Below are 27889 nucleotides of genomic sequence, written 5' to 3' on the forward strand. Positions count from 1 at the left end.
GAGGTCAGTTGTCATTTGTCTCTCTCTTGTACACCCCTTACCTAATGCATCTGTGTAATCCAGAGCCTTTCAGGCACAGCCCTTGAATGGATGTGGAAATGAATGGTGTCTTTAAATTTCAGCATACTGAACATTAATCCTAATGCACCTTCTCCTTGAAATCTACAGGTGCAGTGAATGGAAGAGGCAAGTAGCTTCAGTGTTGAAAAAGAGTGTAGTGAGCTTTCCAGGAAAGCATAGCGGGTTTATTCAAAACACAATCAGTTTAAAACAGCATTAAGCAACCCAAACATGTTGATGTCAAAATTCCCAGTAATCTCAGAAAAATAATAATTTTTTTGCCCTCATTCATAAGCAATCATTTCTTTATAAAGAATCAGCGATGTACATTCAGCATTTAATCTGATTTCATATTCATTAGCCTGTCTCTTACAACTAATTTTTTAAACACAGCCTTCCCATAGAAGAGGTATAATTACAGTTATCACAACGACAGGTTATACTGTAAAAAGCCCTGTTACCTGACTACTTCCAAAGGATGCCAAAAGTGCTGCAGCAGTCAATGCCATTTTTGGAATGTTGCTAATACAGAGTAACAGGCAGCAGTCCTGTGCTTTCTTCTTTGGAAGAGGTATAAAATTGAACATATTTATATGAAATACAGTCACAGATTGTCTTCTCACTCTAGATACAGTCCCCCAACTAGTCATATTTAAGAGTGAAGAATACTCAATTTGTTAAAATTGATCAAAATCATGTCAAGCTTTTATTGTAGCCTTTATTAATGGAAAATATAATGTGATGTTTCTTTTTCAAAAGTAAAACAGAATTTTTTAAATTGCCTATTAAATAGATCTCATAGTTTTAATGGGACCAAGTTCAATCCAGCTGTTTCAGGCATTTGTGTAGGTATGATAAATATAACTGGAAGCAAAGTAGAAATGTTAGATTGAATACCTTAACCCTGAATGGAGATCAAAGAAAGGAATATACATCTATAATAAATCCATTTCTGGAAGCTTGTTCACATCTGCAGTCAGGTTCTTAACTCACTTGTCTAAAGCAGCTATAAGAATTTTACAATTTATAATACCCCATTTCAGTCTGTCCTTGTTTTATGATTGAGCAGTAAGTATTCACTGGAACTTTGCTTTTGAGACCTCAATTTCAGGTACCTGCTGATTCTGACCCAGAGAAGTCATGGATTCTACCCCCTTGCCCTGCACACAGTGCTGCAGTGGCAGCACCAGGTTAAAGAGCATACGGGGCTGCTCACTGCTGACATGCAGCAACCTCACTGCTCATTCATTGTAAGGTGTGACAGAAGAGAACAGGTCTCTTATAGCTTCGTCAGTATCACCTCTCCTGTATTCCTCCAAACAAAAAATCAAGTGTGCAAGAATGTTAATGTGAACAATACTGAGATCAGGGTGAGACTTGCTTCAGTAAGACTTCCAGAAGAAAATGTTATTCGACCTTCAACTGCTGGGTAAACTCTCTTCATTCTCTGGAGGTAGCGGGAAACAACTTCTATGTCAGGTTCACCTACAGAAACAAACAAAACGGTGTTCTCTGCATCTGCCAGCCTCTTAACCAAAATGTAAGAACTTGCCTAAATTCCAGTTTCAGCTCAAGAATCAAATTTTTTTCTATGGTTTGCTATTCTGAATCAGCACACATCACTGGTGGTGGTTTGTAGCCAGAATTTTTGGTAGGAAAAAATTTATTTGTTTGTATTTTACAAACAAACAAATTATTTTTGTTTTGTCTGGCTTGTTTTGAATTTGTTACAATGGTATTTTCCAGTTAGGTAGATTGAGATAGTCTCCCACCTGTTTAGGGTGTAGGGCTGTAGACCAAAAGTATATCGCTTATACTTTTTCAAATTCACTTTTCTAAGGAGAAATTTCTAGTCTGGGCACTGCTTGTGTGCACACAAGTGTATTACATGGGTTGTCTACAGTGGGAGACCCTTTTCAGTCACTGCTGCCAACCATGCAATGAGTCCCTTCTGATCCAAGCTCTTGCAAAATATAACCCTCCATCTTAAGAATAATTACAGTTTTACCCTTCTGTTGTACTGAAGGACTTTACCAGAACCTTACAGATTGTTCCCTTTCACTATTCCTAATGATTTTTCTCAGTCTCACAGGTAGGACTGATGTTTTAAATCAAGTTTCACTGAACTTGATTTAAAACACCAGTCCTACCTGTGAGAATCAATTTTAAATTTAAACACCTGTAGAAACAAAACCTTGGCTTTTAAGAAAGGTCCAAAAGGAAAATTTTTTGATGTAAGAGCATGCTTTCACCATGCACAAACAGAACATAAAAAATTCAAGTTCTGCAAAAATGTAGATGGGCTCCTATAAGGTATTTTTTTTAAATACAGCACTACAGTCCTTTTTTGTTTTCAGAAATAATGGATTTTAATCCATTATTTGTTGGGGTTTTTTTCAAATTTCCCTTCATCCTAAAGGATGGTGTCAATTGTACAAAGACAGACTTTCTAACACTTTGCATGCAGTTTTAGAGGACCTTAAGCCAGGGTTATAAAACACCTCTCTTGTGTGGTGTCTGTGGCACCCTGCCTTCTCCTGCCTGCAGAACTCCTGGGATCCCTGCTTTTGGCTGGGCAGGCTCATTCCCTTAGAGTAGGATGGCATCTTTCATCTCACCCTATGTTGTTTGCCTCAGCTGCATGTCATTTAATAGTGGAGGTGATGATGCTGCTTTTCCAAATACTTCTATACAGTGTCAATTTAAGGTCTCTAGAAAGTAGCACCTTTCTTTTTGATGCATTGTTCAGTAATGAGTACAAGTGCAAGGCAGTGTAAGAGGTACTCTCTCTATTCTTTGCTGCTTTTCTGGTTTACCACAACCTCAGAACTGCTCTCTGAGCACTGCTGAATTGATAAAGATGTCTCTCTTTGAAACTTTCGTGGTTTTAACTGAAAAAGAATGGAGTTGCTGCCTACAACCAAATCTAGCAATGCAGAGCTGTCAGAGTAGAAGCAGATTTGATCATTGATTAAAAGCAAAAAGAGGTTTGTACTGTAGAGAGATCTTACAATTCTTGGGGATTGTTTGTCTGCTACCCTGCTTGTGCCCATACTTACCTGGACTGTATCCTCCTTACCTTTGCTGTATCCTAGATTTTTGTCTTTCAGCATACTGTAGCCATCTCCTCCAAATAACATATAGGATGGCAGAGTCACATTGTAGATTTCATCCATCTGGAGTGGGACATAGGCTGGGACTCGGCAGGCTGTGCAAAGCACTTCTAAGCTAACAACTCTGTTTCCTGGGGCTCTGGAGAGATCATAGACCACGTGGATGCCTACAAAAATACACATTGGAATGCCACTTAGTGCAGTGCATGTTGAACACACAGGGCCAGAAGCAGCATTCTCCCTCATCTTCAGCTTGCATTACTTTCTGTGACCGAGAGTTGTATCATTTTAAATTACACCGGTTAATGCCCTGTGCTCTTTGCACACCTGCTCAACTTCTATGCAACATTCAAGAGACATAAGAATTGCTGAAGCACTGTCCCACCTCATTTACTTATCTGATGTCTGTTCTCATCACTGCTCCACGAAAGGAAATTACTAGTCATGGGATTGGAATACTGCAAGATAAAAATACCTTCCCTTATTTCTGTAGTCACATGCTTTCTCATTTCCCTGGCCTGCTGGCTGAAATGACTTTTTTTAAGGCCAGCCAGCCAGCCTAACTTGGTAGCTATTCTGGATAATAGGCACTGTCCTGAAAAGGAAAAGCCAGACCGGGGCTGGCTGCAGTGTCTCCTCACTTTAGGAGAAGCAGCATTTCTCATTGTGAGCCTTCCTTGATCAAGGCCAGGGGAGAGCCAGGCCCCAGAACAGCACTGCCAAGAGTCTGCAGAAGAGGAAGCCACTAAAGGTCATTCAAAGCACTGAGGCTCTTCCAATCTTGGCGCTCTTCCTGCTCTGAATCTTCCATCCTGAACCCTTTCCAGAGCTACTGGTTTTCTTTTTCTGTGAAGAGGCTGCAACCAGAGCTTGTTTTACCTTAGAGGTACCTAAGAACATAGGAATTCACTGGTGAACGTGTGAAACACGGGTTGTGTCTGTGGCATGTGAGGGATCACATTGTCAGGTTATATAGGGTGAGAGGCATGGAGGGAGAGAATGCATCAGCCCCTGCCCTTGAAGTTAAGGTCTTCTGCTAACTAAACAATAAAATCTGCACTAAATCACAGAGAGAGACCAGGAATAAACATGACTATAACCTAATAAACATTTGGAAAAACATATACTGCTGCAATTAAAGATATGAATACATTTTTTTATCTACTGTTCATCCATAAAATATTTAGAAATTCACTGGAGCAAATCCATAGCCCAGTTGGACAAACCCTAAAACTGTCATCAATCATTAGAGAATTGTACAACATTATTTTGATAAACTGAAATTCAGCGCAGCTATCCAGTTTGGCATTTCAGGTAGGCTGCCAGTTAAGAACTAAAAACTGGAGTTTGTTGTAGCTATTTCTGTGTTACAGCTATACTAAATTATATTTTCCTCTAGTTAATTGCAGTGTTAAACTGATGCCATTACGAGTTCAGGAACTTGGGAACACTGTGCTGAAGGGAGCAGTGATGGCCTGTGTGCTGCAGTGGCTCAATTAAACATACAGGGGATAAACAGCATTTGCTGGCTGGCATGTGCGAGGCACAGGGCCAGGATGTATGGCCAGCTTGACATTCCATTCTTAAAAAAAGGCTTCCACATGTAATAAAGACAACAGGAGGGATGGCTGTTTTGGAAAACTGAGAAGAGGAAAGAAGAAAATATACCTCCAACCTGCAGCAGCTCTCCACTTCCTTTTCCGTATCTCCTCACACTGTGCTCAAAAGCTTCTTTCAGTGTGGAGCCTTTTAACCTCACCATATCAAAACGACCTCCAAATGGCAAAACAGACAGCAAATCTTCCACAGTAATGCTACCTGGGGGAAAGAGACTTTGTTCAATTCTTGGTTTGGGTTTTTTTGTTGTTAGGTTTTTTTTCTTTTTTCTGTGATTTACAGAATTATTTTAGGATTAACATGGAGTTTTTGACAAGGGACATGGCAAATACAGTTTAAGAAAATGAGAGCTGGTAGGGGTGAGAATCACATATATTGTCCCAAAGAACCTGCATCTTTTATTGTCCAGCAGGTGTCAAGACCAAGTTTGATGTAACTGCTTTTATTGCTATTAGAACAGAACTACTAAAAGACATGACAAACCAGCAGCCTAAAATGAAGAAACACAGCTATTTATACTACGTCAGGCACTTTTTCCAGTTGATTAAGATTTACTTACATAGTCCTATAGAAAGACTTAGTTAAACTGAGAAAGCAGTTTGTTTTCAGGTTGCATTTATGTGGTATCAGGAAAATAAAACCTAAAACCTTAGCATTGAGAAAAACCAGAATTTACTTACTCTACAGCAGACTACAGAAGGCTCACAGCGACCATACCAGATGACCCTTTACAGCAGGAGACCTTTCTTTGTTCCAAGGCAGCAAGGAGAGAGGGAAATGATAAAAAGCATTGTGTACAAACAATGCTAGAGACTTCTGTCAATGTCAGCCTGAGTGCAGTTGTGCTCAAATGATGGACAACCATTTGTTAAAGTTTGAAATCACTTCTAAACACTGTGCAAACTCCATCAAAACAAGTCCATACCTAAAAGTGTTCAGGCTGGCATAACTTGATTCCTTCTTTCATATAAAGCTGTCATTCAGCTGGTAGTTTTACATACCATTAGTGCTCTGCTCATCAATGGGTGACCGTATCCCACCTCCATTCAGGATGCACATTGAAACGTGGTTCCACGTCTTTTCATCCGGCCTCCTGACATTCTCATAAAGCTACCAAAGGAAAACATTTAAACACATTTTATATTCACTTGTTATAGGCTCTGGAAATTTGCACCAAATACAATCTGAGATTGAAAAGAGACAGAAAGGTGGGTTGTTGATTTTTTGGGTTTTTTTGCATTATCTTCAGCCCCACTGTAAAAAGTTATTAAAAAACCCAAACAAGTATTTTGCTTTTTAAAATTCTAAACGTGAAAAATATTTGCCTTTTACTGTAAAGAACTCTTGGGCTCTGCCCTAGTCTGTGTATCTATGGCATGGCCAAGGCAGGCCAGCTGATCAGAGGAAAAGTGATTTTTTATTTCAATGACAGTGGTAAATGATTTATGCATATTTGGGGAACTGTGAAGTAAAGAAGACCTTAAATACTGTTGTTCATTAAAATCTCTTAGGGAAAGCATAAATTAATAATTTTGCAGGGAATTATGTTTTTTCAGCTTCTCGTGGTTGGTTTTTAATATTTGGAATGGTCTTGGGTAACTAGAAAGATGTAGAACAGTGGAAGAACAGGAAAAAGTCATACTAGATCAGAAAATCTACTCTGTACATCAATGTGTCCAAGCAGTTCAGTGGAAGGCTCTGACAAAATGCAAGGATAGGATATTTGCCTGTGACATCCTGTGTAGTAAAGAAAATGGAGACCAGATATTTACTCAGGTGCATAAGGATGATGATAAGCCTCCAGTGTTAATCCTCAGAAATAACTGAGGGGAATGGGAAAAGGCTGAAATGACCTAAGATAATAGAAAGGATGGACTAGTTTCCATACAGGAGTGACTGTGGTCATAACTCTTCAGTCTCAGAGAGACAAGTACAAGAAGCACATGACAGAAGCCAATAAAATGAAGAAGGGCGTGTGGAGGCTGGGTAGGAGTTTGTGTCTTTTCTCGTTTCAAGAATGATAGAAAACCTAGAAGATTCAGAGAGGGGTGACGAGAATGGTCAAAGACACAGAAAAGCTTCTGAATGTAGAATGATGATGTAGACTTGGACTGTCTGACCTGGCAAAGAGATAATGGAAGGAAAAATTCAGGAAGGCTATAAAATCATGAGTGGTGTGATGGCAGATGGGGAGCAAGTGTTCCAGAGCAAGGACCACTTGACCTCCAGCAGTTATGCAGGCAGTGGGGAGCAGCAGGTTACACACTGACAGGACCAAGGGCTCTGCAGGATGTGCAGGTCCATGATGGAATGCTCTGCCACCAGCTGCTGGGAAGGCTGGAGGCTGGCAAAGGGCAACGGAGCTGCTCTGCACGAGCTCATCCTCACTGTCTCCCTCCCCTTCTCCCTCTCTCTCCCTGTTGCCGTTTCCTGCCCTCCCTGCATGTTCCACTTGAGCCAGTAAATATCAAGAGACCACTTCTGCCATGGGGAATGCGTGAGCTGCAAACTGGTGGGAGACCTAGGCAGACCTGAGTACAGCAACTCCATAACCTTGTCCAGGAGTATGCTCGTGCCCTACCATCCCCACTCCATCATTCTTTGAGACAAAACTTTGGGATGAATGATCCTGTCATCTGTTCCAGGTGGGTCATGTCTCTGCTGCACCCCTGTGTGAAGTGTTTGTGACCTCTGACTTGCAGCTGTGTAAATGCTTTGTGCCTCCAGCTTAGTCATCAAAGTAATGCCCTGAGGCCAGATCCATGCTTAGGTTCGTAACTCATAATCAAAGGATTGCAACTTCCCAGCCCTGAGCAGAGGCAGCTTGAAAGAGGAGTTCACACAGTGCTGTTATCAATTTCACAGTCCTTTCACATCTGAGTTCCTTTAAAGTCCTTTGTAAATTGCCATCTAGGCCTGTCAACCTTTAATTCTGAGATTTTGGGCTACTGGTTGAGATGCATCACTGAACTAAATGTTTTGAACTAATGCTCTGTTTTGACACAGCACAAACATTCAATCAGTTTTCTGCGATTCTCAATTTCTCCATTTGTCAGGACAACTCAAAATATTAAAGCTCGTGGAACAGGCAGGTCTATTTTTTACCTTTATACCTCTGACCACATGTCAGCAGACAGGGAAGCAAGTATAGAACAGGTAAGGCAACGCATAGAGAAATCTGGGCGTCTACTGATGGCTGCAGGTGGTTGTCTAGAGATATTGATTGAACTAAAATAGAAATAGACCCTCTTAAGAAAAAATGTGTAGCAAGAAAATCTACAGACTTCTGAAAGATTACAGGATTACTTTCTTTAAGCTTGAGAAGTGCCAAAGCATTTGTTCACATTTTTGCAAATAAAGATATTAAATGTCTAGCAGAAAAATGAGAAAAAAGAAAAAAGCAAGATGCTGCAATTCTAGGAGAACTGTATGCAGAATTCCCAAACATTTATCTGACTTGAAAATTAGCCATGAACCAAAGAATTATTTTAAGGACTACAATAAGAGCAATACCATGGACTAGATAAATAGCTTTCAGGACATTTCTAAGTGAAAACTCATTGTTATTAATTGTCTCTTTACTTTCCCTTTATGGGAAAGTTAATTTTCTGGAAACAGTCACATTAGTGAATGTTTTTCCCTGAAACACTTAAATAAAATGCTGCTGCTGTGGGGCAGTAAAACTGTCAGACTCAGGAGGTTTAAAAACTGGAAGTGACTTCTTGTAAAAAGACTTTTCTGAGTTATGTGACTGTTAAAGCCCAGTAGTGCCTGTCAGAACACAGCGGGGGCTGGTGGCTCCTTCTGGGCTGGGTGTTCTGTGCCCAGCTGGGTGCATGGCCTTTCCCACCCCCTCCTTGCTTCAGCTGGCACCTTTTATGCTCTGCAAGGGGACAATTCTTGTCAGTAGCTTGACAGAAAACTACCCAGATTTGTTTTCTGTGCCAGTGCACTGAAGTGACGGCAAAGCCCAGTGAGTAATGAGAGGACAGAGGGTGAGTGCTGTGAGCAGGGGATAGTAGCAGGAGAGGGGCAGGGGAGCTGAATTCTCCTCCTTGCTGGGCTCTTAGATCAGACTGCCATGTCCCTTAAAAGTGCAGCCTCAAAGCCACCTGTGAAACAGCTGTTCTCTCTATGGGACTATGCACAAAGAATAAACTGCTGCCAGGTGTCTACAGCAGCATTCCTTATAGCCTTGCTTCTGCCAGTCTTTCTAGGGACACACTGAATATTGCAGTGTTAAAAAGCAGGCACAGAGCCCATGTGCTGACAGTTTGGATCTGATAGCTCTGGGGTAACCCTGAGATGTAATTGCCAGCTGTAGTGGTGAAAACATCTTACCACAGCATCACAAAGCAAATTTCCCATGTTACATTCTTGGAAACGGCATGCTTGGCTTGTACCATTCAGGTAAACACTAGTTTTTCCAATCTCTTCAGAATAATTCCTCAGGTGTTCTCTCCATTTTTCCACTTCTTCCTTAATGTACTCATCTGTAAAGTAATATAAAAGTGTAAAATAAGCATCAAACATATCTCATATTAATGACACTTCAGTGAATACAAACCTCAGGAAAAGAAAAAGATGTTCATGATTCTAAAAGGTTACACTTTTCCTAAAAGCTTCTCAAGCAACATGGCAACTCTATTCACTTAAAAAAAAATCTGTAAGGGGAGAAGGCAGGACAGGACAATCAAGGGAATAAGCCAGTCCTGTGCCACAGCAAGGTTACCTCACCTGTACTTTTGCCCAATTCTGTTCTAACCTCTGACTGATGGAATTTCTAGTACTTACCTTGACAGGTGAGAGAATTTTTAAAATACAAGTGAGATTGGTCTTTGACTTTTTTTTTTTGCTGTTTATAATTTCCTCCCTTTAATGTTTTGCTAAAAGGAAAAATAGTTCAAATATCAATGTCAAGGAATAAACCCTTTACAGAAATTAATTCTCTGTGCACATCTGTCTCTCAGGTGAAAATTGAATTATCTTCGGTTTTTTCCTGAAGTACTTGTATATGCAGACAGATGTTGCAACTATTTTATATCAGCTACTAGTTTTAATCAATTTGCTCATACCTGTCAGCAAGAACATTTATAAAATTATACCACCAATGTATCTGAATTTTTAGTTTTACTGACTCCAGAGGCAGAATGTAAAGTTTCATTACATCACCTCACTGCACTAATAGGTCACTGAGAATAACACAGTAAATATCTATGAACAAATAATTTTTAAAGGATTTGTTTTACAAATACTCAGGTAGAACCTAGAAAATCTGATAAAAGCTCAGATCTTCATACAGCAAACACTGGAGAAGAAACAGAGATTAGAAAACCAGCCCTGGGTAATTACAGAGCTGACAAAAAAGCAGTTAACAGAGCTCAGTCAGAGTTATAACAAAAAGTGACAGAGAGACTCTCCTCCTCCCACTTCTTTAAATGTTTCAGAGTTAAAACCCTGAACACTGTTAGCACTGCATACAGGAACTAATGGGTTTGTATACTGTATTCGAAGGTTGGCAGAGTAGTTGGCAGGGTACTTCAAGTTTTTCCTGGAACATTTCCACTTTCCTATATTTCTCTAAACTTTGTTCTGAAGAAACCAGCCTCTGGCAAAACTGTAAATTAGTCCTCATAATCTTTTAAATCACAATTACAGGACTAGCTAAAACAGGTTCTACAAAATGGCAAGGTATTGTATCACCTGAATTCTTACAAAAAGACTTTCAGGGATTTTAAATAGATAAATACACACTCTGAATGCATGCATATTCAACTGTGACACAGGCTGAACTCTACACAGAAGAGCATAGCAAGCTCAGAAAGAAAGCTGAATTCTTATTCAGACATTTTATTTAACATGTATTTAACTTGAATTGTAGCAGAGTGCTGCAGGCAAACTCAAATGCCTAGTCCACATACCTTCAGGAATACTGCTGTCCAGCAGAATGGGGTTTCCAACTGCTTCAACTACATTTCCTTTGTTGTCAAATGTAACATTTAAGTAACCAAGATATTTTCCATAAGCATAAGCTTGTACGACTGGCACCTTCCTCCCATCGTCTGAGTGAACCATGAATGGATAGGGGCCAGCTGGCAGTTCAGTCGAGGGGGGGGTGCCTGCACAGAACAAGCATCACAAGTGGGTCTTCAGCTCATGTGACCTTCAAGGAGTTACCACAGTGACATTCCAAATGTTTCTCAGCCTTTAAAATCCCAGACAGGATAGAAATAGCCATGACTGTATTGGACAGCAAGCACAGATTTGTTCAGTTATCTCATAAGAGAAAATGTTGTTTTCAGGACACAAGCTCAAATAACTACCACAGTGATTAAGTTATGACAGCACACTCTGCCATGACATCACATCACAACAGCAACAAAGCAACTTTTCATTCCAGTTATTGCAATCTAAACCCTCAGTAATGCAAACATATCAGCCACTGGATGAAAAGTTTATTGTTGAGCCTTCATACATTATTCTGCATCAGATAGAAAATAAGAATCTTAGTAAAACATACACCAGACTTCTTGATCTGAAAAAGTCTAATGCATTTTTACTGTTGATAAGCAGATAGAATACCTACAAACAGTTCTGTGAATTTGTACATAGAGCCAGCTGATTTTTTTTCACTATACCAAACAGCCTCCAAAATTTCAGACAGACTGCAAACCCTCTGCAAAAACAAACTCCATTAGCATTAAAGTTGTGTGGTCATAGATTTAAAACTCCTATCAACCTGCAAAGTCTTAAAGGTGACTAGAGGTAGGACTTGGAAACAGATTAAGGCAAGGCACTGGCAGAAAAGAAGAGATAATTGGCATAGGCTGCCACAGGATTTAGAAATCACACAGGGGCAGAAAGTGGCAAAGAAAACTGAACTGCACAGCACAGCTCTCTCCTCAAGGGTACCAGCCTTCTCTGTGTCTCCTTCACCTTATCTGAGTGGTGACAACATTATCTGAGCAGTATCTCTCCCTGCTGTTATTCCTGTCATTATTTCTGTCTCACTGTCAGACCAAGGCTGGGTAGCTCCAAGAGCCATCACGTCCTGTGTGACAGAGCTCCCTCAGAGCCTGCTCCCTACTCCTGTCCCAAAGGTGGTGGCATTTCCCATCCATGTGTTGGTGAGCACGGGGCTGCTGGCAAGGCAGGGCCACGGGGGAGCAGGCACAGAGGACCTGGATCCAGAGGAAAGCAGTGTATTCACTTCCACTGCTCACAGAAGAACTTGTTTCCTTCCATTTACAGTTGTTTATGTAATGCTAAATCCTAGGATAAACAGCATGATAAATATTCCTTCTAGAACTCCAATACAATTCACATTTCTCTCTAATCCCTCCTATTTCTCCAGAGAAAAGAGCTGCAACAAACGGCAAACTGAACCAAACTTACCACAGAACTAGCTTTTCTACTTTTAGCCAGACCAAGAGAATTGGTTTCTTGGAGTGCCACTTAACTATTCATTTATTTGGAGAAGAATTTACGAAATCCTGTAGCTAATGAGGACTCTACAGGATTTATGCATGCAAAAGTGGCTTTGGGGTTTTCTGAACTGAAAAAGGAATCAGTTTTGATTTCTTGTCCTTCTTTAGTCCTCAAATGAACAGAGGATTAGAAAGATGAAGTTATTTTTTCTAGGCATTATTTTAGTTTGTATCAGCTGTGTATAGTTAAGTGCTTGTCCAGAGTCTTACTCATTTCTTGCTCATTTCTCTAACAAACTACTTTCTGATATTTATATTTCCCTGCAGGATCAATTAGCACCATGACATCTTTCCCTTGTAAGATAGATGTGTCCCTTGTGAAATGCAAAGACTATTCAGTGCATCCAAGTCCAAAGAATACATCACTAGAATTCATGCTCGGTCAAGGCATGAGATGCTACTTCATTACAAATGCACAAACTCATACTGGGTGACTGAAAAACATGTAACATTCTCCTATTTCTTACACTGTTTTAGCCAACACACTACATTTTAAGAACATCAGTTCTGATGAAAACCAGGAATTAAACTGCTCTAACCCACAACTACCACTGCTGTTTGAATCAGTTCTACAAACCAAATGCGCACCTGAACAAGTCAGGACAGTATTTGCCTTACAACCTGTGGATAAACTGAAGATTGGCAAATATTTTAGAGACAGGTTGGACTAGTCCAAGATGAAGCCCTTACACTAAGATTTCTCTGTGGAGATGTCTTCATGGGCAGTATGTGTGTAAACCTCCATGTCAGAACAGGCTGAACAGCTCATACATCTCCACTTCAACTGAGCTGAAACATTCTTCCAGATTTTGCTGCCAAATTGCTTATTGATTACACCTCTTGATTTAAATGAGAGCTTGTAAGCTTAATATATGCATTGAGACATGCAGAAAGACATTCAAATCAGATATTTTACTCTGCAGTGAAATCACCTCCACAGATGTGGCTGTTTCTCTGGGAGTATTGACTGATGGCTTTGACTCAGCAGGACATGGTTCACAAATGCACTCATGATGCTCCTGAATGGGTGAGCATGAGCTCCCCAGCACTTGGGATAAAAATTACATGCTCAGACCACATTCTGTCAAAAATAGTATTTTGACTAAATAAATAGATACTTTTGGTGTATCTCCCCCAGACATTACTTCTTTATTTTTCGCAATTTGCCAGTATTACTAAAAACAGTTTTATCAAAACAGCAGAGCCCTTGGAAAAAGGACCAGAAGTCATTCCCAGCTGAGATTTTTAACCTGAAGGCTGCAGAGTCTCCTGCAATGTGCTCTCTCTGGCCTTGTGAATCTTGAACAGCTTCAAATGGAGGGATGGAACAGCTTGACGTAGTCTAGTCTGACAGCAGGGCACTGTCTGGCATGACTGGAGGTGTGCTTGCAAACTCCTGCAGATCTAGACAGGATATGAATTCAGATGTCTCAGCTCCTGCAGCACTTCACATCATGATTCCAAATTGCGATATGGGACAGTTCTTTGGATCACACCCAAAAAGGTATTTTTACTGCTGTGGCTACCACTATGAGGCACAAACTCTCTGCAGGCATTGGCCAACAAGACCATGCAAGAGAATATGGATTCCACCGTGTAAATCCACAATGAATGCACACTTGGAATATGGAATCCATCCTTGTTTTTTCCCGTCTCAAAAATAGTTCGATAAAATTGTAGGCTGCACCTCAAGACAAGACCAAGGTCTCTGTGGGTTGTGCAGGTCAATGTTGGAATTCCCCTCTATGGATTGTTGTGGAAGTTGAAGATAGTCAAGAAGAGATGGAATCAGTGAATATCAAGACACCACTGCAGGCTTGGGGAGTCCCTGAGCTGCAAGCTGGTGGGAAACGGGCAGATCTGAGTAAAGTGTCTCCACAGGCTCATCCAGTCTCCTCAGCCACCCCCCTTGGCCAGTCTTAGACACATGGCATTGGGATGGTCCATCCTGATGTTCATTCCAGCTTGGCTACTTCTCTGCTGCACCCCTATGCAAAGTGTTTGTGAGCTCTGACTTGTAGGTAGGTGTGTAATGCTTTGTGCCTCCAGATTAGTCATCAAAATTATTCCCTGAGGCCAAATTCAAGAGATATTCTGATCTGCTCAATGTAAAACTGTGGCATGCAATTGTTTCTTTTTAACAAGTGAGATAACAAAAGGTGAGAGTCCAGATAAGACAAAAAAGGCATGAGAAGCAGGGAGATGGATAGGGAGAGGAGAGGATGATGGACAGTGCAAACATTCTCAGTGGTCAGGTTCCTAGGGTAGGGTACAGAATGTTATCCCTGTGACTAGGGTACATGGGAAACTTCTGAAAATTACAGAAATTTTCCATTATATTCTCAACCAATTATTAAAGTTTCTGCTAGATTTAAAGAATTTTTAAAAATTCAATCAAACAGAACAACAAAACAGCCTCTCTTTTACATGTGTCCTTACAATCTGGGAAAGGTAATAGCATTGGGGAAACTGCTGATGGTACGTGTTGGCTGAAGTAGCATTACTGCAGGAGAAACCAGATCAGCAATGTTTATCTCTGGAAAGACGTCTGCCTCAAGAGAAAAGAAGAATAAAGTCAGAGATTGAGATTGAAATAAACAGATGAAACTTGGGGAAAGTATTTTAATGGCAGGTTTAGTGGAGACTTATGAATATAGAATCAGATTACAGAGAAAATCAACACTAGTAGCAGTTTTGAAGTCTTCTATGATTGATTTTTCTGGTTAAGTCACATACATGTTTAAAAGTAGACAGCTAATTTACTCTTTTATAGGTGTGAGCTTGAAAGAAGTGCAGTATGTTTAGCAATAATTTACCAGTATTACTACCTTCATTCCTCTTTCCCACTTTGTATAGGTCACCTTGAACTCCACAGCGTTATGGAACCTCTCAGTGAGTTATGGCACTTGGTGTGCAGAGGCTGTTTTGAGTTGGCTTCTTCCATGGGAGTTATGGACATGTACCAGCTATGAACCTGGCTGAGTGCAGCCAGCAGTAAACTGTATTGGTGAAAGTTCTCTGAGTTTAAAGACAAACTATTTCAGCTTAGCTTTAGAAGCAACATTTTAATAAGAAAGAAAATACCTGTGTAGAGAAATGTGTTTGTATGTCCTCCAATCACAATATCTACTCCTTTTACTTTTTGGGCAATATTTTTGTCCACAGTAAAACCAGAATGTCCTAGTGCAATTATTTTGTTAACTCCCATAGCAGTAAGTTTATTCACTTGCAGTTGCAATGCTTCAATTTCATCTTCAAAGGTTACATCATCCCCTTAAAAAAGAAAATAAAAGAATTTACTTACAAAGTACCTTAATTGCTAGTCAAAACTAAAGTAGTTGACATCAGATATTAGTTAGTATAATTAAAAGGACTTTGAACGGCAATGACTTTCAAATATCCTTAGCTGGTTCAAGCTCTTGATCTGAGCCAAAGTTCTTCAGTCTCTCAGGAGCACCTGTGTGCTTAGACTAATACATTTCTGCAACAAGCTGTATGTACTTGCCTAGACTAAGAAAAGTTATAACTCCATAAAAAAAATTCAGTGACATCAATAGTAGGATCAAAAATTGAATGGCTTTTATTATTTAACTAGGCAAAGGAAACTAAACTCAGGGTTTGGAAATAGACACTTGTATTCTATTACAAAGGTTTTTTCTTCCCCGGCTGTATTTCTTTGAGATCATCTATCTTCTCCCAAGTTAAAACTCCCTTTTTACTGCACGCTCACCTTGTTTTTTTCCTTTATCCCCCCTCCCCCAAGGTTTAAACAGCAGTTTCTTCAAAGTCCCCCATTAAACTCTGAATTGCCTTTTCATACAAATTATCTCACATAATGTGAACCACTCTCAATAATACCAATACAGCACAGCACACATCTGAGATACAATCCTGAAATGACAGCATAAGAAACAGAAAGTCTGGAAAGGAGAAACATTTCTGGACAAGGATGTTGGGAAACTGACAACCTTTAGAAACTGCCTTTCTGCAAGTTTTCTGTGCCTGCTGAAATCACTCTAATGTGACAAACAGTTACATGAACACTAGAATAACAGGTGTTTTTATCCTGGGCACAGCGGTTTGGGTTGCACAAAAGGACTTCCTACGTAAGAGGATAATTTCTCTGACAAAGTTTAAAGAATAGAGTTTACGGACAGATTCAACCAACTGTAAACTTGGACTTTCTGGTGAAGACAATCAAGTGACTTTTCTACCAATTCCTCCTCTCCTTCCTACAGAGTTCTGTGATCAAATAGTTTTCAAATATGCCTTTAAAGTAAAAAGATGTACGTTATTTCATAACAAAGGGAGGAGTGAAATGAATTCACAATCCACTGCAAAATATTTCAGGAAATGAGGGGGAAGCTGCTACAATGGAAGAGATAAAAGAGGATTACATAAATTGGTTCAGCACCACACCCATTCAATAGTTCTGTTAGTGCCAGAGGGAATCTCTGTACTGCACATTGCAGAGTGAATTGTGCAGTGCATCCCCACATTTTCTTCCTGTGGACCTCTTCTCAGAATCAAAGAGTCAGAAGTTAATTGAGCTTGGAAGAAACCACCAGGAGCCATGGAGTCCAAAACCCACTCAAAGCAGGATCTGAAAGCTAAATGAGGATGCTCAGGGTCTAGTCTGAGCTGGCCGAAATTCCAGTCTCTCTGGGCAACCTGTTTAATGGCTTAACCAAGCTTACCACGACAAATTTTTTCCTTAAGTCCCACCATAATTTCCTTCGTAACTGTTTGAGCCTGTTGTTTCTCATAATTTCTCTTCCCCTCTGGGAAGTGTCTGTCCCTGTCTTCCCTATAAATTCCCTTACACCAGTGGAAGACTGCACTTAAGTTTCCTCTTAGCCTTCTTCTCCAGGCTGAATGAAGCCACTGGCTTCAGCCCCTCTTTGCACATCCTTGCATTTGACAGCAGCTGGGCCTGATGCAGAGCTGCTGGCAGAAAGGGAAGTGCAAGAATTGATCCCTGAGCACAGGCTCTTCATGTACTCCTCTCACCACCACGGACCAGCTGCACCCCAATGGTGTAGGGACCAGTTCTGCAAAGAGAGCTGAGCTCTTGAAACAAAGAGCAGGAACGAGCCACTGACGAGCTGTGCCAGCATGCAGGTGCCTGTGGGCTAGCTTCTCCCATGGCCAGTAGCCATGACAACCAAACTCTCCTCATCAGCACCAGCTCTGTTATCCCTCTATGCCACTGCAGCCTACAAATATACATTGAAAATACATTATTATTAGTCTTCAACCACAGAATCTTAGAATCCTTTAGGCTGGAAAATGCCTCTAAGATCATAGAGTTCAACCATTAATCCAGCACTGCCAAGTCCACCACTAAACTGTGTCCCTAAGTGCCACATCTACACCTCCAGAACTTGGTGACTCCAGAACTTCCTTGGGCAGTCTGTTTCAGTGCTTGACAACCCTTTCCGAGAAGAATTTTTTCCAAAAATCCAATGTAAACCTCCCCTGGCAGTTTAGGGCATTTCCTCGTGACCTGTGACTTAGGAGAGGGACAGGTCCTTCTGTTCCCCACCTTGCTACACCCTCCTTTCAGGCAATTGTAGAGAAAAGGTATGAAAACAAACCAACCCACTTTCATAATGAGGGGAAAAACCAAGGCCCATTCCATGCAGGTAAGCCCATCCCTCTCCCAGGACTGTTATGTCAGGACAGGCAGACCCCAGAGCTCGGGTGGGTCGTCCCACTGCCAATCCACCCACCCACTGATCTCCTGTTGCCTGCCTTGCCCTCAGAAAAGGAATTCTGCTTGGGGCTGCAGGGGCTTCTTTCACCCCTTCTCCATGGCATTGCACACAGCTTTGCATCCTGGTCATCCGAGTATTTGACATAGTTGAGATGAAATGGGCCAGCAGGTTTGAAAGCTTACAGTGGGGAACTGCAAGAGCAATTACACAGTGCTCAATTCTCTAAGAAACCAGGCAAAAAGCAAGATACTGCTTGCCACTCATCTGGTCATTTTTCAAAACAATCTGAATCAAAATGACTAACTTCTTACTGATGTCAATATTTCACTTCTCTTTCAAGGTATTAAGCTGATCTGGCATCCTCTTCTCTTTTTAGATGGCAGAGTTTCAGAATAAACAGCTAAACTGCTACAACTGAACAAGGAAAAAGAACCGTCTGCCTGTTAAAAATATTATGCAAGACAGCCAGAATAAAGTGGAATAAACTCAATTTAAAATTACATTTTTGAAAACTCTGCTAAGTTGATAGTTTCAGTAAATATTTTGCTGCCTGTAGGGTTACAGAGTAGGTAGGTTTGGATTTACATCTTATACAAAAATACAGTGGACCAAACAACATTACAGAACTAAAGCAAGTGGGTTGAAACCATCAAATACTAGAAAGATGGCCTTGTGATTACCAGTTCAAAGTAAATACACAGATAACTGCGTCTATGTGCCAAGTTATAAACAACTCTTTCACGACATGGGAAAACCTGCTGAGCACTCAGCTGAGATAGCTGTACATAGCAAAACAGAGGACTCCAGAAAAATTGCCAGTTGGCTGTAACCTATGTGTTCCCCATCCCTATGGTTTCCAAACAGTGACATTAACAATACCTTCAGCAGAGATTAGCTGGTCCCTCTCAATGGAAACACTGAGATTTAAGGACTTTAAGAACTATACTCTGTTCAAGCCTTTTGATAACCTTTTTTAAGCAGACTATGAAAAGTACAAGTTGTCATTTCATAGTTGGGTGGAAGTTACTGAGATTTAACAATAGAAACACTTCCACAGAAAGCAGTAATGTAGGAATTCACATTTCAGCATTCTCAAGCTTCCTGTTTGCCTTGAGAGTGCCCTAAGAGTGCAGAGCGTGCCAAAGCACACAGAGGCAGAGAAAACAGGATTATCTGGAATAAACGTACAGAGATAAGCAAGATGTTGAATTCACAAGGTCCCTTATTAATTGAATATAAGGAACTAGGTTGATAATTATTTAGCCACCAAACCACGTCTGCCATGATTTTGCCAGCCTGAAGGATTGCTAGGTCATGGGCAATATATAGTCACTGAGTTACATTAATGTGTCCTGAGTTCACATTTTCAAAGGCTCTAAATATTCCTCCACACACTCAGAAAGCAAAGCAGAAAACTAAAAAAAGTCTGATTGCTGTAAATGTTGCTGTTAGAATTTCCTCTGCTTTTTGCTCAGTGACACTGTGGGATATACTTCCTTAGGGATGCTTCAGCTCCATCTATGGAGCTAACAAGACTTCCCTTTTAACACTGCTTTTTTATCTAGCTGTGGTCTCTTACAGTGTCTCGGCATACTGAGGCATTGGAGATGATGTCTGGGTGTTATTGGAAATGTATTCAAATGCTTCATAGAATCATTCCAGCACTATCCGGATTTTCACCTAGTCTATTTATTTGCAAGAAAGTTACTTTGATGACCTCGCTGCCCCAACAGAGGTGTTTGGAAGAAGAATGGCAGCAGATTTTACTAATCCCTGATGAAGGACAATATTGGCTGCCATTATTAAAACTTTGTAGGATGTCTGATGACATCTACCCTCACGCCTTCTGACACAGGTAAAATTCTATTGCCTACACAAAATACAGATCAATTTTCTCTTTTTGTTGGGGATAAAAAAGACAGGAATCCAAAAACATATCACTGAAAAATTGAAGTGAGATCAATAAGTCTATTCAGATCTCAGATGTCCATTTCTTGACAGGTTAAACATACAGCATTGGAATTGAAAACCACAGAAGGAATAGTTTTATATTCTAATACTTCCTCGAAGTTTTGAATATTCCTTTTGCTGGGAAAACAATGTACTATTTCTGTATTACTAAGAATAGGAAGAGAAATAATAATATGAAGTCTCCTTTCAATGTGAAAGTGTTTTAAACCAATGCTTAGAGCATCTCTAACTGCAAGACCCAGGGAAGAAATTCTGTTTTTGTTGCATGTTGGCTGAACTCTGAACGGGCAGTGACTCATATCTCCTACAGCTGATTTAAATGTGTTTCTCATTCCAGTAGACCATTTTATTTTGCTAAAAAACCAAACCCAAACAAAATGCTCATCAAACCAAACCCCCTGAAATGCTGGAAAAAATAGGCAGAAATTGAGAAGCCGTTTTTTTCATCAGTTCTAATTTTACTCATGAATGAAGCAATTGTGGTAAAAGCTGAATGGCTGTTCTTTCTGTAGTCTAATTTCTGCAAATATTTTGAGAGGCTAAAACCATCTTGGGCAACTCTTACTTCAAAAACAAGTATGAACCTCTCCTTGTTTTTGGGCATGGAAGCATCCAAGAACAAAATTTCGACACATATAGAAATGTCCCACTTCACACTAGACAAATTGTATTCGTGTTTTAATTTTTGTTTAAATGGATAAATAACAATGAACTATAATGGAATATAACTTTAACAACCCAAGCAAGAACAAAAATCCCAACAGCCCCTGAGCTCTCCTGCAATCTCACTGACTTTCTGATATTCTTAGATATGGTCCAGGCCTGTATGAAAGAAGATTTTAATGTTAGCAAGCCTCTTTAAAGTTAAAAATTAGGCAAAGTTGAGTAATACAAATTAATACTTGTAAATACTGATAAAACAACAGACTTCCCGCTTTTCAGCTGAAAATATTAATCTTTGAATTTTAAAAAGTAGGCAAATAACAAAATAGTAACAAAGAACATAAACTTACATACTAAAGAAAACATACCTGGCTGTGAAAGAAAAGAAGTTTCCTTTGTAGTGTAGCCAACAATTCCAACTGATTCTGAGCCAAAACGAACTATTTTAAAAGAATGAACATATTTCATCATTTCATTTCCTAGTGGAGTTTTCCCTTTAATATTTGCACTCAGGACTGTAAAATTCACGTTTTTAAGAAGAGGATCCAATAATCCACTCACACCTTCATCAAATTCATGGTTACCCAAAGCCTGCAAAAAGCAAGAAGAAAATATGAGACCCTACCTCAAATATTCAGTGTAAATAGTCTCATAAGTTATATACATGGTATGTTTGAGAAAATAAAGTCTACGTTCTATGAAAGAAAACTCTAACTTGTCTAAACCAACACATTCCTATTACCCGTGAACACAGAAGTGGCTGGGTTACTTTGCTTTTTAGATGTAGGTTTTTGTTTTTCAGACTCTCTCACATGAATTCAGATGTGAAAGTCGAAATCCAAAACCTATCTCTTTGTGACCATGTACCAGATCAAAACCCACTCATTTTACATCCTGTAGCTCTAAAAAAGAGGATTAAGAATAACCACAAAATATATTTTGTGTATGGAAAATATGTTGTTCAAATACTGAAGAAAACAAATATTGTCATTAATATTTAACATTTTCTTTGTTGTGATTTATGTTTGGACTACAGTTTTTAAAACATACTTATGTTTACTTAGTAAAGATTTTTCTGTGCTTTAACATGCAACAAGAAAATATCAACTTCTATCCATCATCAATATCATGACTTGGAAGATCTAATGCTTATCAGTTAGGGAGAATCCCCAGAGACAATCCTTCATGGGGTGTGCACTTAACACGGTGAAGCATCTAGACTGCCACACAAAATGAGCAGTCCTGTTTATTTATTAGCAAGGTAATACCGCCCAGATGAGAATGTTTGGTTTTTCCAGGCTGGTTAAGCAGACGAAAAGGGGCTTACCTGGAGGGAAATTTCTCGTACTTTCCCCTTTTTCATGCTCAGCCTAAGATGCCACATGCCTGTGCTTGCAAGTTTGGTGATAAGCCAGCAAAACCTCCATAGATGGCATTTCACAGAAGCACAATACACGCAAGGACTTTGTGGCATATTTAGGTGTTAGGCAAGGAAAAGATGTTTCCACAGAAACACAATAATTGTGTAACCTGGTACATAATAAATTTGTTGGAGGTTTCAGGTTGCAGCTGGAGCAAAGTACCTAAGAGGTATCAAAGTCACTGGGCCAACTCTTCCAGGCAAAAGTAAGCTCTTAAATTCTGAGATTAAGTGGGGAAAGCTGCATCCATCATCTCAGAAGGTTTATGTACCCTTCTGTTCTACTTAAACAACTCTCACACCCAGCTGTGCTTGCCCCAGCTTTTATTCCCCAAATGAATGTATTAACCCTGATCACATTCCAAACCAAGCAGGACCTTGAAGCCACCACAGGTTTGGGAGCTCAGCATTTCAATCAATTGATTGGCAGTATCTTTCTTTTGGGACTGACCGACTCCTTTTATCCTCACAGGCAGGTAGTCAATGTGTCTGTGGAAATTTCAGGATATCAGCAGTAACTTGCATTGGAAATTAGCTGCTCCTGCTGACACTGGTGAGAACAGTACTCACACCCCTGGGAAGGAGCCAAATTGTTTGTGTGCTGCTGCAGCACTTTTCCAATAGAACTAAGAACTATCTTTAAAAAAATCCTGGCTTGGGAAGACACAATGTACTCCAACTATGTTCTATTTCTAACTATTCTAATTGCAATCTAATTTCCTGGGGAAAAAAAAAAAACAGACAAACGAATACAGAAGGAAAAAATAAAAAGAATATATATTCATCTTGATGCTGCTTGGATGTTCTGAAAAGATATCTATGGACTGGTAGAGTATATCAGAATAGTAAAAACCTCTTTCTTTTTGGCTAGTGCACATGCCTTCTGCTCCTCCTAAATAGGCAACAAAAAGTTGCAAATGAATTAAGAAATTGAATGGGATATAACTGCCACCACCTTGTTGGGGGGGAAAAAGCCCAAAACCCTAACCCAACCAACCAACCAATTAGGAAAGATTGTTTCTCTTGGCTTTGTGTCTTTCATTTGGATTATTTCATGTCCATTAGGACACTAGTTTTAATCAAAACTTTCCCCACGGTGTGGGTGGTTACAAAGTTGTTAATGAGAAATCACCAGTGGCTAACAATACAGTTTTACTTTTGATGGTACTCCTCTGAGGAGGAGGAAGATGTGGATCATTTTGGGTTCCTGTAGGCTACCTAACTGTCCTTACACCCAGAGCTTCTGGGACTCTGCACCTGTGCAATATCCCTTCACCAAATCTGAATCTGTTGGCCAGTGTAACTGTAAGTCACAAGGGGGAATAAACAGAAATATTCAAGCACACAGCATGTGATTATATAATCCTTTTTTTTTTTTTTTCACAAGGAGCAAGTCTAAAAATATTTCAAAAATCAGGATACAAATTAACGGAAGGATGCAACTTAAAAGTAAAGCTAGAAGACCTCCATCATTTCTCCAATTACTGCCTTTGATGAATTTAAATTGGATTTTAGTCTTAATTACACCAGAAAAAAGGCTGGTGCCATGAAAAATTTTGGAAGGCGGTGAAACAGGAGAAAACAGACTGGAGGTGATAACAGGTATAAATGAGAAAAAGATAAACTTAAAAAAGGAATTTTCTCCCATTTGTGGAGAAAACCTCTAATGCTTCCAGGCTGCCCTAAATCCTCCTATGGCTCCTGCCCGCATCCTGTAACAACTTCAATGACTCATGCTCTCTCCTTCATCCTGTTTGTAATCTTGGTGCTGTAGCTCACTTCTAAACATTTCAGTAACCCCCACCCCTCCTGTCAGAGATATGACTTCCCAAATTTTGCTTAAAGAAACACTGGCTCACCCTTCTCAGTGCGGCTCTTACCTTGCTCCCTGTGCCCCCACCCAGCCACCATCCCCACTGCACAGGCCCCCGCAAGGTCCACAGACAGCAGAAACAGATGCTGCAGCGCTGCCCGACAGTCGGCATCTGTTCCTCAGGCTCCTTGGTAGCAGAGAAAGACTGAGAAGCTCCAGAACGTTTAGCACCTATCCTGTCACTTTCTATTCGAATTATAACAAGCAGCACCTCCAAAGAGAACAAGTGGTTCACTACTTCGCCTAAAGCATTCACATCTGTCACAAGCCTCTGGCTATCTGCTATAGGGTGGGTTTATTTTTAAAGCTTATTCTGATGAAAAAGCTCATGGTATCTCCAAAACCAGGTGCTTCTAATATAAATTGTTTCTAAAACTGAACAGTACTTCAACACTCCCTGAAAAAATTTCTTCTTGTGATATAATCAGGAACTGTACAGGCTCGCAGGCTGCCCATGAACCAGTTATACCAGCAAGCACAAGACTGAAAAATGACAAACAGCAGAAAGCTTTATGAAGAAAGGTAGGAAAAATCACCTCAAGCTATTTCTGCACTGCAGAATCCCAGGGTGCTCCCCAGCTCTCAGTGAAGATCAGTCCTGAATTTACACACTCGTCTCCATCACCATTGGAGGGAAAGACCCGGTTAATGTTGGTTTCACAATTAGAAAACTGTTCACTAGGGTGTGTGAATGGGGAGAAGTATCCCTCATAGATCTGTCTGTCTGGTGCTTAGCCTAAGAAAGTACACTTCGGGCATGACCTTCCCTTCCACAGCTGTCCTGAGGCAGAGGGAATACACAGGTGAAGCCATTTTTACCTGGAAAGGAAAGTACAGTCCTTTCCAGACAAAGCTAGAAAGATGAAGACAGAGAATGTGATATGCCCAGAAGAGCTTCCCCTCAAGCTGACAATTGGGATGAAATAAATAACTACTCACTCTCACAAGAGCAGTCATGCTCAAACATGACTTTAATCTCTCTCCTTTCTGGAATTGTACACAAGCAAAATAAGCCACTGCCCTGAGACAAAAGAACATTGAGTGACACTCCCCAATCTCAGCCACAAATTTTACCTTTCCTCTCAGCACTTACACGACCAAAAGAGGCAGAGTAAATGTGCACGATTAGCGCAGTCTCAGAGATCTTCCTCACTAAGGCTCTGTTGTAGTCTCTGGGCTGTTTGTACACAGCTCCTTATATACCTTGTCATGACCACTTCTCTGACGGGACTGGACACAACCAGGGTGGGATTGATGAAAACTAAAAACCTCCACTCTTTGAAATAGCACTGCCAAAGTGTGCCACCTGTCCCTTCCTCCAGGACCGAAGCAGGACAGCCTACGAGCCTCAAGCAGAGTTAACTCCTCTGGCGCCGGCCAGACTCTTCGTCTGGCTTTTGCTGGGTCATCTCCATGGCTTGCCAACCCCTCTCCAACAGAGCCTGTCCAGTCCCTTGCCAGCCCCCGGCCACTGCATCTGCCAAGGAGAGTTCCATTGCATCACTCTGTGCAGCCTTGCCATCATCTCCCGGTTCCTGGCTGCCCCTGGGGCTGCCAGCTCAGGACTTAATTCGGCCGGGAGACCATCACCCAGCAAATCATTCCCTTCTCCTCGCCTGCCTCCGGCCACGATTTTAGCATTACCTACAGTCTTTTCTGATGCGACTTTACGCACGAAAGGAGGCGGCAATGAGAAAAGCCGGCATCGGGCGAGGAAAGGCAGGAATAGACCCAGCACACGAGGGGAGAGAGGGAGGGGAAGACCCCACCGCACCTCTCGCCGTCCCCCGGCCCGCTTTACCATGGCATCGTAGCGCAGGAGGTTCATGAAGTGGACCGCCTCCCGGCCCTTGAAGCGGGAGAACCACACGGTGCCCTGGTACTGGTCCCCGGCGTCCAGCAGCAGCACGTTTCGGTGCGCGGCCCGCTCCGCCGCCACCCGCGCCGCTCTCCGCGCCACGCCGCCGAAGCATCCCGGCTCTCCGGCCGCGCAGCGCCGCGGGCCCGAGCCCTGCGCCTCCACCCGCCCGTGCACGTCGTTGGTGTGCAGCAGGGTCAGCCGCAGCTCCGCCGCCGCCGCCGCCGTGCACAGCCACAGGCAGAGCCACAGCCCCGCCATCCCGCGGGGACTGCGAGCCGCTCCGCCGCACCGCGCCGGGGATGGCTGCGGCCGGGGAGGAGGGCTGGGCAGCGCCCGAGCCTCCGGGGACACCGCGCAGCCTGCGCGCCGCCCCAGGCAGCCCCGGGCTGTGAGCCGCCCGCTCCAGGCACGGGCTGCCCGCCGGGCGCGGCCGCCGCAGGTGCTCCGCGTCTGCTGGGCGGGTGCGAGGAGGGCTCGGCGCGGCCGCCCGGGCTGCCGGCTGTGCGCTCGTCGCGCCTCGCCGCTCGCTCGCTGTCCGCCCGTCCTCGGGGCTCTCCGGGCTCCAGGCAATGTCCTGCGCCCGCGCACGTCCCAGTCCCCACTGTCCCACCGATGTCAGCCGCTGTCGGGTTGGACAAGGGCTTTCAGCCGGCTGCTGGCGGTCAAACGGGATGAAAATCCAGCCAGCAGGGAAAGGACAAACTCCAACGCTCACAGGAAGCCTTGGTGAATGTTTAGTACGCTGAAAGGAGTTTCCAAGCCTTCACATGGAAATGTTTGCCTCTCTCCTCCTCTTTCTCCAATGACGCTTAAAATAAAGGCTGCTATTTCAGCCATAAAAAGAGTTACACTACTTTAAGAGTTGATTTAATTATAGCCCTAGTGGTTTTAGTGTAGATTCATGAATTGCTTTCAAGATTTTCCTTCCGTGGCTAAATGCAAAGCTCTTAGTTGTGGTTTGGCAAATGCATGGTGAGAGGAAAACCTGCCAATGCCTTAAATAAACAGCTTGTTAGGAGTACAGCATGGGGTGACCATCTCTTGGGTAAATCAAGACTGACTAGGGATCCCACCTGCTCCTTTAATTCATGCACTCACAGTGTGAGTCCACGCCTTCTTCCACTATTAAACGACAAAATTATCTGGAGAAAGAAATTTTTCAAAGTCGAAGTGCTGTCACTTACACACACGTCCTTGGAACTACTGGACAATCATACATTGTAAGTGGTGACCGACAGGTCACTTTTTCCCTTAAAAACACGAGCTCTCCCACTGTGCCGAGAAGTTGTGGTTTCTCACAGCATTACAGAAGCTGAACGAGCTGCTGTCTTCTTTCTGCTGGATGATGTCATGCCCCAGTTTCCTGGGTACCCGAAGTCCACAAAATGGAATCTGGACTCATTTGGTTTGTTTGTTTCTTCAGATGTCTGGAAAGTGAATGAACCTGTATTTTCTTCCATGAAGGCTAAGCTCTGCTGTCCACATGCTCCCATACGTGACTTGAATTAAAACAGCTGTGTGTCATCTTGTTATTGCTCTGGTGACTGCACTGTGCACTGCCCACCCCACCACAGGGCAATCCTTACTGGCATGAGCTGCATGCTAGCAAAATCTGGAATTGTTCTTCCTCCCCTCCTTTTCACATCCTCTTTAGCTATGCTTTCTTCCTCAGCTGGCCTGTGCTGGCAGCCTGGCTGGGATTAAGTTCAAAGCCAGGACATTCAGGTGTCCACAAGGAGGTGACTACGAGTGCTCTAGTTCACTTAAACCTTCACTGTGGCCAATGGAAACCTGGTTGGGACAGTCATGGGCAGTTAGAGGGGGATCTGGTCACATTAAAGTAGACACACCAGCTGGGATTCGTTACTCAAAATTTGCTGGTTTTGCTTGGAGCTCTCCAGGTTTCTCTCTAGTAAGAAGGATCTTGTGTAGGTCTTGTGCCATACCTGCCAGCCTCATATGGCAGAGGTCTGGCTGGCTCTTTTTGGGCAACTGAGAGTCTCAGGCCTGATGGATTGCTCCTTGGGATGCATTCCCTGTAGTGACTTGATCTCTGCTGACCTGGTAAGTTTGAATGGCTCACACTATGCTGAAAGTAAACACTGGT

General features: G+C 41.9%; 1 protein-coding gene across 2 annotated transcripts; it reads right to left on the minus strand.

Annotated features, from left to right (window-relative positions):
• Positions 1-223: 223 nt before the first annotated feature.
• NT5E (5'-nucleotidase ecto) lies at positions 224-26373 on the minus strand. 2 transcript variants are annotated; one of them, XM_014877774.2, is made up of 9 exons: positions 25723-26373; positions 20997-21219; positions 15362-15550; positions 10712-10909; positions 9132-9283; positions 5792-5900; positions 4842-4991; positions 3140-3340; positions 224-1545 (listed from the first exon to the last, which is right to left on the minus strand). In XM_014877774.2, exons 1-9 carry the CDS (start codon positions 26038-26040, stop codon positions 1388-1390), a joined length of 1698 nt encoding a protein of 565 aa, XP_014733260.2. In that variant the 5' UTR covers positions 26041-26373; the 3' UTR covers positions 224-1387. The 2 variants fall into 2 exon arrangements, with proteins under 2 accessions (XP_014733260.2, XP_088018206.1); XM_088162080.1 differs by lacking the exon at positions 15362-15550 and having other exon boundaries at positions 25723-26055.
• Positions 26374-27889: the final 1516 nt, after the last annotated feature.

Source organism: Sturnus vulgaris, chromosome 3 (genome assembly GCF_052056855.1).
Source record: "Sturnus vulgaris isolate bStuVul1 chromosome 3, bStuVul1.hap1, whole genome shotgun sequence".
NCBI lineage: Eukaryota > Metazoa > Chordata > Aves > Passeriformes > Sturnidae > Sturnus > Sturnus vulgaris.